This window comes from Cervus canadensis, chromosome 20 (genome assembly GCF_019320065.1).
Source record: "Cervus canadensis isolate Bull #8, Minnesota chromosome 20, ASM1932006v1, whole genome shotgun sequence".
In the NCBI taxonomy this organism is placed as follows: Eukaryota; Metazoa; Chordata; class Mammalia; order Artiodactyla; family Cervidae; genus Cervus; species Cervus canadensis.
The window spans coordinates 37,790,465-37,802,833 of NC_057405.1; the positions used below are offsets into that span (position 1 = coordinate 37,790,465).

The 12,369-nt window shown below is 39.9% G+C and overlaps 1 protein-coding gene across 3 annotated transcripts in view; it reads right to left on the bottom strand.

The window, feature by feature from the left end:
* The window catches only part of TRMT11 (tRNA methyltransferase 11 homolog), a 57,876-nt gene extending 46,518 nt beyond the window's left edge, over positions 1–11,358 (bottom strand). The window contains exons 1-3 of one of the 3 annotated variants that reach the window (XM_043439345.1): positions 11,208–11,358; positions 2,578–2,643; positions 950–1,023 (exon numbers count right to left, since the gene is read on the bottom strand). In XM_043439345.1, the coding sequence (XP_043295280.1) occupies positions 950–1,023; positions 2,578–2,643; positions 11,208–11,279 (212 nt within the window). In that variant the 5' untranslated portion in view covers positions 11,280–11,358. The remainder of the gene's footprint in view (positions 1–949; positions 1,024–2,577; positions 2,644–11,207) is intronic. The other 2 variants (XM_043439347.1, XM_043439346.1) reach the window with 2 other exon arrangements.
* Positions 11,359–12,369: the final 1,011 nt, after the last annotated feature.

A 12,369-nucleotide genomic window follows, 5' to 3' on the forward strand; every position in this document is an offset into this window, starting at 1 on the left:
GAGTTTGCTCAAACTCATGTCCATTGACTTGGTGATGCCATCCAACCAGCTCATCCTCTGTTGCCCCCTTCTCCTCCTGCCCTCAATTATATGGGGGTTGTAATCTACTCAATAATAAAGCATTGCTAACCGTATTAACAAAACTAGATATATGTAAAATCTTATTTGCACTGCAATATTAAATATAATTTCCAAGCAAAAAGAAGGGAGTTCTCAGAAATCTGTCAAAATGTTCAGGGGGCTAGAGGGGAGTGTTAAAAAAAATAAAGCAAGGATAGCATAAGTTTTTCAATTTTAAAATGCTAGTTGAAAATGCAGTTTAATTTCCAAACCCAAAGACAGATTTTTCCAACAATGAAAAAAGAAGAAAGGAAAAAAGAATAGATACTAATGATGAAAGCCAGAAAACACTCATGCAGGATAAATAAGAATGACATCATTATATTAATTCACATCAAGATATTACAATCAGAATTACACTAGCAAATAAAACAGTAAAACATATTTTATGGCAGGCTTCATTTTTTGTCATCTTACACTTCACCAATCTGTTCATCTAATTAAAAACCATCTATAAGAAAAACTAAAAAAATTTTAGGCTTTCAATACTTTGGTTATAATTAAATATGGCATTTTTCCTATGTAATAACACAGCATTTATATCTTAAACCATACGCTTGCTTAATATAGAAGTTTAAAAAAATTATTCTAAAGCACATGTTTCTGCATTTCATCATTGAGATTCTCTCATCCACAGTTTGAGTAGGTAACTCTCCTCTGTTCTCTCGTCACCATCCAGTGGCAAATACACGTAACTACAAGCTAAACTGAGCTCCCCGCAACAATCAACCCCTTCTACTTTCTGCCAATATAGCAAAAAAAAAGGACAGAGTGGTTATAAGAAGTCCAGCTTACACTCATGCAGGAGAACATAATAAGTTGTTCTTACTTGGCACACACTGTCCGTTTCATTAAGTTTCTGGCAATATCCTCAGAGGGAATGCTAAGAATCCAAAAAGGAGACTGAAAGAAATAATAATATACAACTTACTTTTAAGTGGTTTTATGACCTTATTTAAGAAGTCAATGAGAAGAAATTCCTATTTGCTACTTTTATCTGAGAATATATAATCTGACACTAACCAAAATAAAAAACTACTCCAATAGTGGAAAAAAATTAATTAACAGATAACCTGTTAGGATAATACAGTACAAAATCAGAATACTTTTAAAAATGACCATATAAATGAAAACATTTTGTACTGCAAATTTAAGGTTATTTAAACTTAAGGTTAATTTCATGTATTACGACCAAGAATTAATGCACATTTTACCCTTAAGTATAATCTCAAAATTTTTTATTTTTGCTAATATTTTCTTATAATATAGCTATTTTGTTTTGAATTACTAAGTAATATATGTCTGAATCATCCCCCTTTTTTTTTGTAGCTAGCTTTGGCCACCTAAGAGGGTGGAGTCTCTGCAATAACTATGATGAAAAATTATATGGAGTATATTATTCAATTATCACTTATTATTTTATCCAAGGAAAAAAGTTCAAGTGCATCCCGAGGGTTTTAATACCCAAGATTATAGGCATCTTTGTGCTCCACCCAGATAACCTCTCGCCAGAATGCAGCAATATATAGTAGGACCCCAACCTCAGTTCATCGCCCTCACCCAATTATATCCACATGCTCTCTCTTTTCCTCCTCCATCAACAACTGAAGTTCAATCAGGAGTAAAAGTCCAGCACCAGGGGACTTTCAATTTAATTAGTTCTCTCGCTTTTTATGAGAAGTCCTCCCTGCCAGACCCAGTCTTGATTCCAATTTTTATACTATCCTACAAAAAAATTCAAAATAACCCAAATAGGGGAAAGGACAGTAACCTTAGTATTATTTTTATTAGGAAAAATTTAAAAGCCTGCTGAATGAAGTGAAATCATTAGATAAATTATGATTGAGTTAATTGATGGAAAATATACAGCCCTGTTAGTAGTGAATGCTAAGCAGAGGTATGTGACTGTACTAATGCTATCAAATGAAAAAGAGATGCAGAAGTTCACTGCTAGTATTACAACTAAGGGGGGAAAACATATAACAAAAGACTAGAAGGCAGTATTGCCAAATTATAAGTCACGTCAAAGAAGAATTGTGAATGATTATTTTTCTATGTTTTAAACTTCCCCAATACACAGAACTGTCAAACACAAAATACATGGCTCATAAACTCACAATTTCACACATGCATAATTAATTTCAAATTATAAAATGAGTATCAAAAGTAAGTCTGAAATCCAGCCAAATTCTAATTATACCTCATTAACATAAGACAGACCTCTTTTCAATAAAGGGACAGATACAAATTATGGTAAACTACTGAAGTAAAATGTAAAAACTAATAAAGTAAATGTTGGAGATAAATCTAACTTTCCAAAACAAAAAAATTTCCAAAATATCCTTTTTATTCAACTGCCCTTAAAAACAGACACAAGTAACTATAAAGATATAAATTTAAGATTTCTAAGGATACCATATATATATAGGTCTAATAAAAAATACAAATTCAACTTACCTTTCCATAAGTTTCCTGACTACTGGTGAACTGACCTCCAAAAAGTGAAAGCAAAGACTTTATCTCCTATATTGAAAATATTAGAGAATACATTTTTAACACATGGAACTTAGAAGTATAATAAAATACAGTTATTAACATAGTTTTTAAAAAAAAGAGAGAGGGGGTTTATTATCTACCTAAAGGGCTTAAATGTCAATACCAGACAAATTATAACTCTGGGTTCTGAAAATATTTAACAGTCACAACCATGGGAAGCAATTTCTGAGAAATTCTAGAATAAAAAAAAAAGTTGTCAAAAGATTTTGAGAAAATGCCCTGATTTCTGAAAAGGAAAAAGCAGATTGCAAAAATGATATCTGACAATGGATCAATAAAAATAAAACCATTAGATGATTTGAGGATGTTCAGAAAGGAAATAACATGTTTGTAATGAGGTTTAGGGCTCTTACTAGTTCCCTTTAAATATTAATTTCATAAACATTTTTCTCCTTGGCTTTAGGATTACAAATTTTCAATAGGAAACAATATACTTTATGTTGAACACCTAGGTGTTTTAAAATTTTATCAGTTTAAAACAAGGCTAAATATTCATTTTCATAAATATCTGGCTTTTTCCAAATTTCAGATTGTTTCTTTAAGATAGAGATGCAATAAACAATATTATACCCAGAGATGTGGAAAATTGTATGGCTCCTTAAAGTACATATGGTCAAAATACTTTCTTAAAGAACTGTTCTAAGTTATAAGGTGAGAGTATCAATTTGCCTTCACCACTGTTCAACTGGATGCTGTACTGTTTTTAATTAATTAAATATATGAAAAATAGCACTTCTGTTGTTTTAATCTTTTGATTACTTGGATAGAAAATTATTTTTAATGTATGTTTAAAAGCTGTATTTGGAACCATTCTTTCTCTAGAAAATAAAATCATTAGTTATGTATTAACTTATGATTAATGAAGGCCAATAATAGAATTTTACTAAATGTCAGAAGAGAATCCTTTACAGATTAAATTTGCTGTCTTGTCCAGTTAATTAGATGAATAAATATATGTTGAATTAAAAAACAGACAAGTGATTGGGGAGCATCACTATGGATTAATTGAATAAGTACAAGTTATGGTAAGTTAACCTCCTTTCTGGATAAAATTACAGAACAAGAAAGAGAATACAACAGTTACTTTAAAAACATCAAGAATGCAAAGTTGAAATCTGTTCAGACAGTTCATATAGCCTATGAAGCAAATACTCTGTATTGGTAAACACGAGATGAGGATATAAACCTTATAATTTATACTGCTAACAAATTTTATCTCCTCAAATAACATAAAGCAGGTAGACTCCCACTCTGCTGGGTGGGTCTTACACAGGATGAAACCTACTGAGAGGGTGCCTACGATCCCCTTTCCCCTCAGGCAGGAGAAGGAACAATTAACATCAAGCCCACCGCCAGCCCTGGTCACCACAGGAGAAAGTCCACCCAGACTATGAAAGCCCTCTACCTCAAAACCAAGGAGAACGGGAGGTTTGTGCAACTAGTGCCTTATCTGTTTTTTCTTTTGTCTGTGCAACAAATCTTTTTTTTAATCCCAGGTACTAGAAGGTGCTGCATTCACTTGAATCATATGGACAGACCAAGAACTAGCAGAGACTATCAGGAAATCACTGAAGGTAGTCCAGTAGTTGGAGAAGGCGATGGCACCCCACTCCAGTCCTCTTGCCTGGACAATCCCATGGGCGGAGGAGCCTGGTGGGCTGCAGTCCGTGGGGTCACGAAGAGTCAGGCACGACTGAGCGACTTCCCTTTCACTCTTCACTTTCACGCATTGGAGAAGGAAATGGCAACCCACTCCAGGGTTCTTGCCTGGAGATTCCCAGGGATGGGGGAGCCTAGTGGGCTGCCGTCTACGGGGTCACACAGAGCCGGACACGAGGGAAGTGACTTGAAGCAGCAGTCCAATAGTTATTTTGCAACACAGGTGACACAGATTTAAACAGGAGGCGGCATTCGACCTCGGAGGCAGGCCACAATTTGGTGGCCAGTTCTTCCAAAGAGCAGCTCTGTGATTATATACAAGAAACTTAACTCCCTCAACTCCCAGTTCCCTCATCGATAAAACAGGACTCAGTTACCTCAAAAGGTTAAGGAGATCTATAACAAAAAGAGCAAAGAACCTAGGCTGTAATTGAAGGAGTCAAGATAGTGATCACCACAACACTGTCTTTGAAGTTCAGTGAGTCAAGAAAGCAAATAAGACTGACAATTATATTACTTAAAAGAAAAAATGAAGTTATAGATTAAGTTTCTTGGCCAAGAATGATTATTGTTCACTCCTTATTAAAGCATATTATGAATTCATAACATGAATTCATACATTCATAACATTTTCAAAATTCTGCTCTTGGAATACAGTTAGAAATGAGCAACAGCTTAAAGCATAAAGGTTCCAAGCATTAAAAAAAAAAAAAGAGGATTATTCGAAATTTTATGGCATAGGATTAGCACTATTACCCAAAATCTAAGAAATGACTCAAAAGTCAGAGTAAATGTGATAATCCATGTTTCAAACTGAAAAGCAAAACATGTATTAAAACTACCACATCAACCTACTTGGAAAAAAGCAAAGCAAAAATTTTATTCATCACATGGCAAATTTACTTTTCAGTTGAGAATCTTTTTACATCAGGAACAAAGAATTTAGACATTGGATACAAAAATATGGCATGATCTGGTACATACCTGATGCATTAATTCACATGAGCTTTGCAGTTCTTTTAGCCACTCACTTTTTCATCCACTTAGTTCACTTCAGAACCAGCAGTAAAATCCAGGTGTCTGAACTTTACTTTTAGTACAATAAGGCGGCTGCCAACTAAAACTGGCCCTGATTAACTGCACAGAGGCAAAACCAGAACCATATTTGCACTCTTAATCTTTCACTTTAAATCACATAGGCAGCTACTCATTACAGCTTTCCTGTCTGGCAGTTCTAATAATGTGTGTGTGTGTGCGCGCGCATGCATGCACGCACGCACACACACACGCATGCACACTCAGTCAAATCCAACTCTTTGCCACCCCATGGACTGTAGCCCGCCAGGCTCCTCTGTCCATAGAATTCTTCAGGCAAGAATACTTGAGTGGGTAGCCATTGCCTTCTCCAGGGGATCTTTGCCATCCAGGGATCAAACTCACATCTCTTGTGCCTCCTGCATTGGTAGGCAGGTTCTTTACCATGGTGCCATCTGGGAAGCCCTCTAACATTAGATGGGTCCAAAAGCATCCTTTTGATTGCCTTCCCCAAAGAGATCCTATTTCACTCAATTCAATATTTATTAAATGACTAATATATGCAAGGCATTGAGCTGTGTAAAGATACATAGTTACCCTGAGGGAGCTAGGGTCTAGTAGAACTAACATTTACCCTAGTAACTGAAATGTGAAGTGTACAACAGTGAATGCCCTTTAAGAAGCAGATAATAATAATAATATACTAGAGTACAAAGGAAGAAAAGATTGCTTCAGTTTTAGAAGAAAAGTTTCAATGGAAACTCACTTTAAGCCCTGAAACACAGGGAGAATCTATACAGAAAGAGAACTTTCACTTTCAGTGATGGCAATTCAATTCAAATCTAATTCAGGTAATTCAGATTAAGCCTCCTGTTGAGAAGAATTTTTAAAAAAAAAAAGACCTCTACTTGAAGGCATGAGAGATGACAAGAATTACCAAATCAAGATCCAGGACGGGGCAGAAATCACAAGGTAAAGTCACTCTCTCCCTGGGAAATATATGGAATCCAAGAGTAGCGGTGAAGGTGGACAGCTTAACGGAGCCAGAAGAACAAAAAAGAGAACAGGGCCAACAATGGGAAGGAAAGAAAGTTTGATAAAACCACCCAGTTTAGACTGGAATCCCCCAAAACTATGCACATTATCAAGTATGTTCAAATCAGAGCAGAAACAGACTCAAGGCCTGAAAACAGGTTCAGTGATCCTGGAGTGTTAATGCTCCTATCATCAAGAGCATTCGCATCATCCCAGCCTTCATGTATTTCTAAAAATAAATTTAAATAGAACTATATTAAACTTTACTAAATAAATTTAAATAAAACTATATCTGGCATGTATTTTAAAAACACCCAGCACACATATGAAAAAGAAGCAAGAGAAACTGACCCACAGGACCCCTTTTATCAATTACATGCTTTAACATAACAGTGCTTTCTATATTGAAGAGGATAAAAGACAAAATTAAAAATTTGGGCAGAGGACTGAAAAAAAAAAAAAAAGAAATTGCACATCTGAAAAAGAATCAAGGAAAAAAATGATAAACCTAAAATAAACAAGTGTGTGGGCAAATCTAAATGAACACTGACTATACAAAATCAATAGACTGAACAGTGGCAGAGGAAAGACCCAGACAAGACGGTGGGAATGACAGGGAAGGGTATCTGGCTGCACCGTTGGTGGCGGGAGGTCTGGGAGGGCGCAGAGGAGAAAATCATGCAATGGCAGGCTTTAGATGCCAGACTCGAGTTTCAGCCTTAGGACAATGGAGACAGAAGAGAGGACCGAGCTCTGCGGAGATGAAACTGGCATGAGGGAAATACACTAAGAAGAATTTAAGAAAGAAGAAACGGGTTAAAAATCAGCAAATACTAGGGACGCTATTTTCAAGACTGCAGCCTAACCACTCCATTCTCCCTGCATTACCTGACTACAGGTTCTCACCCTCCTTGGCTTCTCTCTACTTCCACCCTGGTGGATTAGAATTCTACAGGATTCTCAGTGGTATCCCTTCTCTGGTACTCCAGCATTATCTTTTTAAAACACAAATGATTGTGAGTCACTTCATGATTTAAAAAGGAAAAATGTTTGCTACTTCTTGGCTTAAAAAGGCAGGGGTGGGGGGGAAAGCCAGTGGTTCTCCATAAACTAAAATAAAATCTAAATTACTTCCAACAGTTTCAAAACGCTCCAGAATCTGGATCCTAGCCACCTCTCCAGCCTCACTATCTGTTACTTCATCCTCCTTCCCCACACAAGTCACAGCCAAACCACCATAAACAACCACCCCTCTGGGCCTCTACACTTGCTTTTCTCTCTCAATGAAGGGGGCTCTCCAGTCCTCTTCATCCCCAGAGTATCTTCCTTATCAATTAAGATCTAACTAAAATGTTACTTCCTCCATGAGACTCTATGTCCTTGCACCTCATCTTGCCAGCGCACCTCCTCAGCAACACGTTAGTCCTGAATCAAAGCAGCAGTCCTCCTCGCAAACTCGTAAGGCCGGTGAACTGAACACAACTGAAGAGAATCACAGAATCCTGGCACAATCACAAATACATGCTCTTCACCCCAGTTGAGTTTTCAGCATCACTCTAACACCCGAGTTCTTCTCTACTCAATTGTTTAGTTCATCAGCTCCCTCTTTGCTTTCAATGATTATTTCAAATTTTTCTCAATTTCTCCATTCAACTGCTTGGTCCTCTATCTTTCAAGAAAGTACCTTGACTCATTCATTACCTAGAAAATAGCCCTGTAGGCAACTACCCACACCTGCCCTAAGTCTCCTCTGCCCAAGCTCCCATCTATGGAAAGGCCAACACCTCCCACTGTTGGCCTTATACCCACTTTCCCCTTCCCTCCAGCCTAAAAACACACCAATTTCTCCAACAGGGAAAGGGATTCTCCCTCGACTCTAGGTCTCCCGCAAACTGTTAACCAATCTCTTACTTTCCTTTCTTTTGTTAAGAGCAGTCTCTCTCTGCTTTCTCATTTTCTAGTGATCACTAAACCAAATAATCTGTTTCTCCCCTAAAACTATACAACCACTCTAGAAAAATCCTAAAGCTTTACCCACTTGATTTCTTTGGTCTCATATTAAAAAACAGAGACATCAATTCGCCAACAAAAGTCCATACAGACAAAGCTATGGTTTTTCCAGTAGTCATCTATGGATGTGAGAGTTGGACCACCAAGGCTAATCACTGAAGAATTGATGCTTTCAAACTGTGGTGCTGGAGAAGACCCTTGAGAGTCCCTTGGACTGCAAGGAGAGCAAAACAGTCAATCCTAAAGGAGATCAGTCCTGAATATTCACTGGAAGGACTGACGGTGAAGCTCCAATACTTTGACCACCTGATACGAAGAGTCGACTCACTGGAAAAGACCCTGATGCTGCAAATATTGAGGGAAAGAAGAGAAAAGAGGTGACAAGAGGATGAGATGGTTGGAGGGCATCACTGGCTCAATGGATATGAGTCTGAGCAAATTCCAGGAAATAGTGAAGGACAGAGAAGCCTAGTGTGCTGCAGTTAATGGGGTCGCAAAGAGTCGGACACAACTTGGTGACTGAACAACAACAAGAACAACTCTTCCTATTCTGACGCTTGCCTATCTTCCTCATCACCTTCTTTTCCCACTTCCCCTTAATATCAATCCTTCCAATGCTGTACTTGGCCCACTACTCTTTTTGATGCTATGCTTTCTCTGAATAATTTTGTTCTCTCTCCTAGAGTTCATATACAAAAGACTTCTAAATATCAGTTACCAGCCCAGGCAGCTCTATTAAGATCTGTGCATACTCATATTCACTGCCTCCTCGTCATCTCTGTTTGATGTGACACAAACATATCAAATTCAGCATAACCACAATTTAAATCTTACTTCTGCCTGTGCTATTTTAAATGGAAACACCTTGATAACCATCCGAGGAGTTATCCTTGATTGATCCCTCTCCCCACCACCTTCAACCAATCATCTAACCTTCAATCCCCATCATCAAGCCCTGATGATTTTATCACCGAAACATTGTCCCAATGTATACAGCCATCTTATTCCTTGCCCTAATTCAGGCTTTCTAATTTATTAACAAGACTATTCCAACAGACTCACCTCCTAGCTCCTGATTACCCTCAAATCCACCCTCTGTACTGCTTCCAAAGTGACTTTTAAAAAATCTGATTTTGTCACGTCTTTACTTAAAATTCTTCAATAAAATCTCGTTCTAAGTTCCAGAGTACTTAAGGCTTTGCATTTTACGAACCCTACCCTTCTCTCCAATATTCTGGCCACCTGATGTGAAGAACTGACTCATTGGAAAAGACCCTGATGCTGGTCAAGACTGAAGGCAGAAGAAGGGGATGACAGCGGATGAGATGATTGGATGGCATCACTCAAACAGGAGTTTGAGCAAGCTCCAGGAGTTTGTGATGGAGAGGGAAGCCTGATGTGCTGCAGTCCATAGGGTCGCAAAGAGTTGGACACTACTGAGTGACTGAACTGAACTGACCCTTCTCTCCCAGGCTTCGCTGGTGGCTCAGTGATAAAGAATTCGCTGCCAATGCAGGAGACACGGGTTCAATCCCTGGGTTGGGAAGATTCCATGGAGAAGGAAATGGCTACCCACTCCAGTATTCTTGCCTGGGAAATCACGTGGACAGAGAAGCCTGGTGGGCTAGAGTCCCTGGGATTGCTAAAGAGTTGGACACAACTTGAGACACTACAACAACAATCCTTGTCTCCCGCTCTCTTGTCATTCTTTGCTACCTATTTGGTAATTCAGTAATAATGAATAGCTTGTAATTCTAATTTACTTGTGTCTCTCCCTGGCCTGGCTAACTTCTACTCATCTTTTAAGTTACAGTTCAAGTGTCATACCCTCCTGAAAGCCATTTCAATGGGAACATCCCCCACCCCTCAGATTTCCCTTCCATATGCTGGTATTTCACTGCGTTTCTATCACTGCACTTACCAAAATGATTTCATAATGCTCTGTTTATGCATCTGGTCACCCTTTAGCCTAAACGGTAAACTCCGTGAAGACAGAAAGTCTGTCATTGTTATATCCCCAGCGCCCAGCACATTCTATTACATGTATTCTGAAAATCTTTCTTGAATAAACAAAAATTTCCCCAACTTTTCATCATTCAACCCTAGCACCCACATTCACCACCACTACTCCAACCCCCATGAAATTTGAGCCGCATATTCGATACTTAAAATACTACCCTAAGCATTTCTGTCCGCTGTCTCTATTTTCCCATAGACGAAGAGCTTCAGCAGGAAGAGGACGGGTCATATTCACCTACCTGCTGCTGTTGCTAAGTCGCCTCAGTCGAGTCCGACTCTGTGCGACCCCATAGGCGGCAGCCCACCAGGCTCCTCTGTCCCTGGGATTCTCCAGGCAAGAACACTGGAGTGGGTTGCCATTTCCTTCTCCAGTGCATGCATGCATGCTAAGCCGCTTCAGTCGTGTCCGACTCTGTGCGACCCTATGGACAGCAGCCCACCAGGCTCCTCTGTCCACAGGATTCCCTAGGCAAGAATACTCGAGTGGGTTGCCATTTCACCTACCTAACTCCGGTTAACTGGCACAAGGACAGAAGAATGAATAAATATGCTTAGCGAAGCTGAGAAGCTGTTTCGGACTTCTCTCTCACATCCTCCCGGGGCTCAGAGCCGTCCCAGGGGCCGAAGGACTGGGGGGGACGAGTGATCTCCCCGACAAGCACAGACCCCCAGTCCCCGCGGGCTCCGACTGGGAGGGTCGCCTCCACCCGCACATCAACCCCCACCGCGCCGTCCTCTCCCGCCAGAAGCAGTGGACGGCCCTGCGGGCTCACCGGAAGGCGGAACTCCAGGTGCTCCTGTGCCATGAGCAGAAGATACCTGTTCAAGATACCCGGCGGCGCCATCGCAGCAGCCCACAACACGCCTGCGCGGTCCAGAGTGTCTCACCGTTTTCTTCCCCCACAGACCACTTCCGCTGGGGCGGAGTCTGAGCCGGAAGCGGAAGTACGGCGAGCCGGGCTCTGACCGGAGTTTCCCAGCTGTTGAAATTTGAACCCTGCGGCTCCCGGGGAGGCTTCCTCCGGTGCTAGGTGCTTGCTAGTTGAGGCCACCTTGTACCAGGAGCTTGTGTGAGATGCTGCGTTGTGTTCCAGAGCAGGTTGCGATGGGACAGTGTAGTTCCCAGTGATCCTCCATCTGAAATGTACTTTTAACTTTCCCTGCTACTGCTAAGTCACTTCAGTCGTGTCCGACTCTGTGCGACCCCATAGACGGCAGCCCACCAGGCTCCCCCGTCCATGGGATTTTCCAGGCAAGAGTACTGGAGTGGGGTGCCATTAACTTTCCCTACAACTCTTCAAATCCGAGTTCTTCAAACTGAACTGAAATTTCACTTATTTCCGTGCAGACTTATCCAACCACTTTAGGCTTGGGGACTTATTTAGCTGGACCACAGACTCAAGATTTAGTATGCTTTTTATATTTTCAGTAACTTTCAAAGATACATGCCCTGTAAGCCAATTAGAGTCAGCTCTTGAGGAAGGTCATCTCTTAAAGATCCATTCTGTACCTCACAGAAAACAATGTCCTCCTCAAAGTAAGTACAGTTGATCTTTGAACAAGATGGATTTGTACTGCTCGGGGTCCAGTTATATGTGGTTGTTGTTGTTTTTCCACTGAGTACTACTAAAGTACTACAAGATTAGAGGTTGAAAGGGCTTGGGGTCCAGTTATATGTGGTTGTTGTTTTTCCACTGAGTACTACTAAAGTACTACAAGATTAGAGGTTGAAAGGCCAACTATAAATTTTTACACAGATTTTCAACTTTGCAGGGATTCGATACCCCTAATCCTTCCCCAAGACCCCACCCACCCCATCTTGTTCAAAGGTCAACTGTACTTGAGTTGTGTTGTTACTCACGTGACAAGTCCACAGCCAATTGTATATTAAAACAGTGATGTTCAGTTCCGTTGCTCAGTCGTGTCTGACTCTTT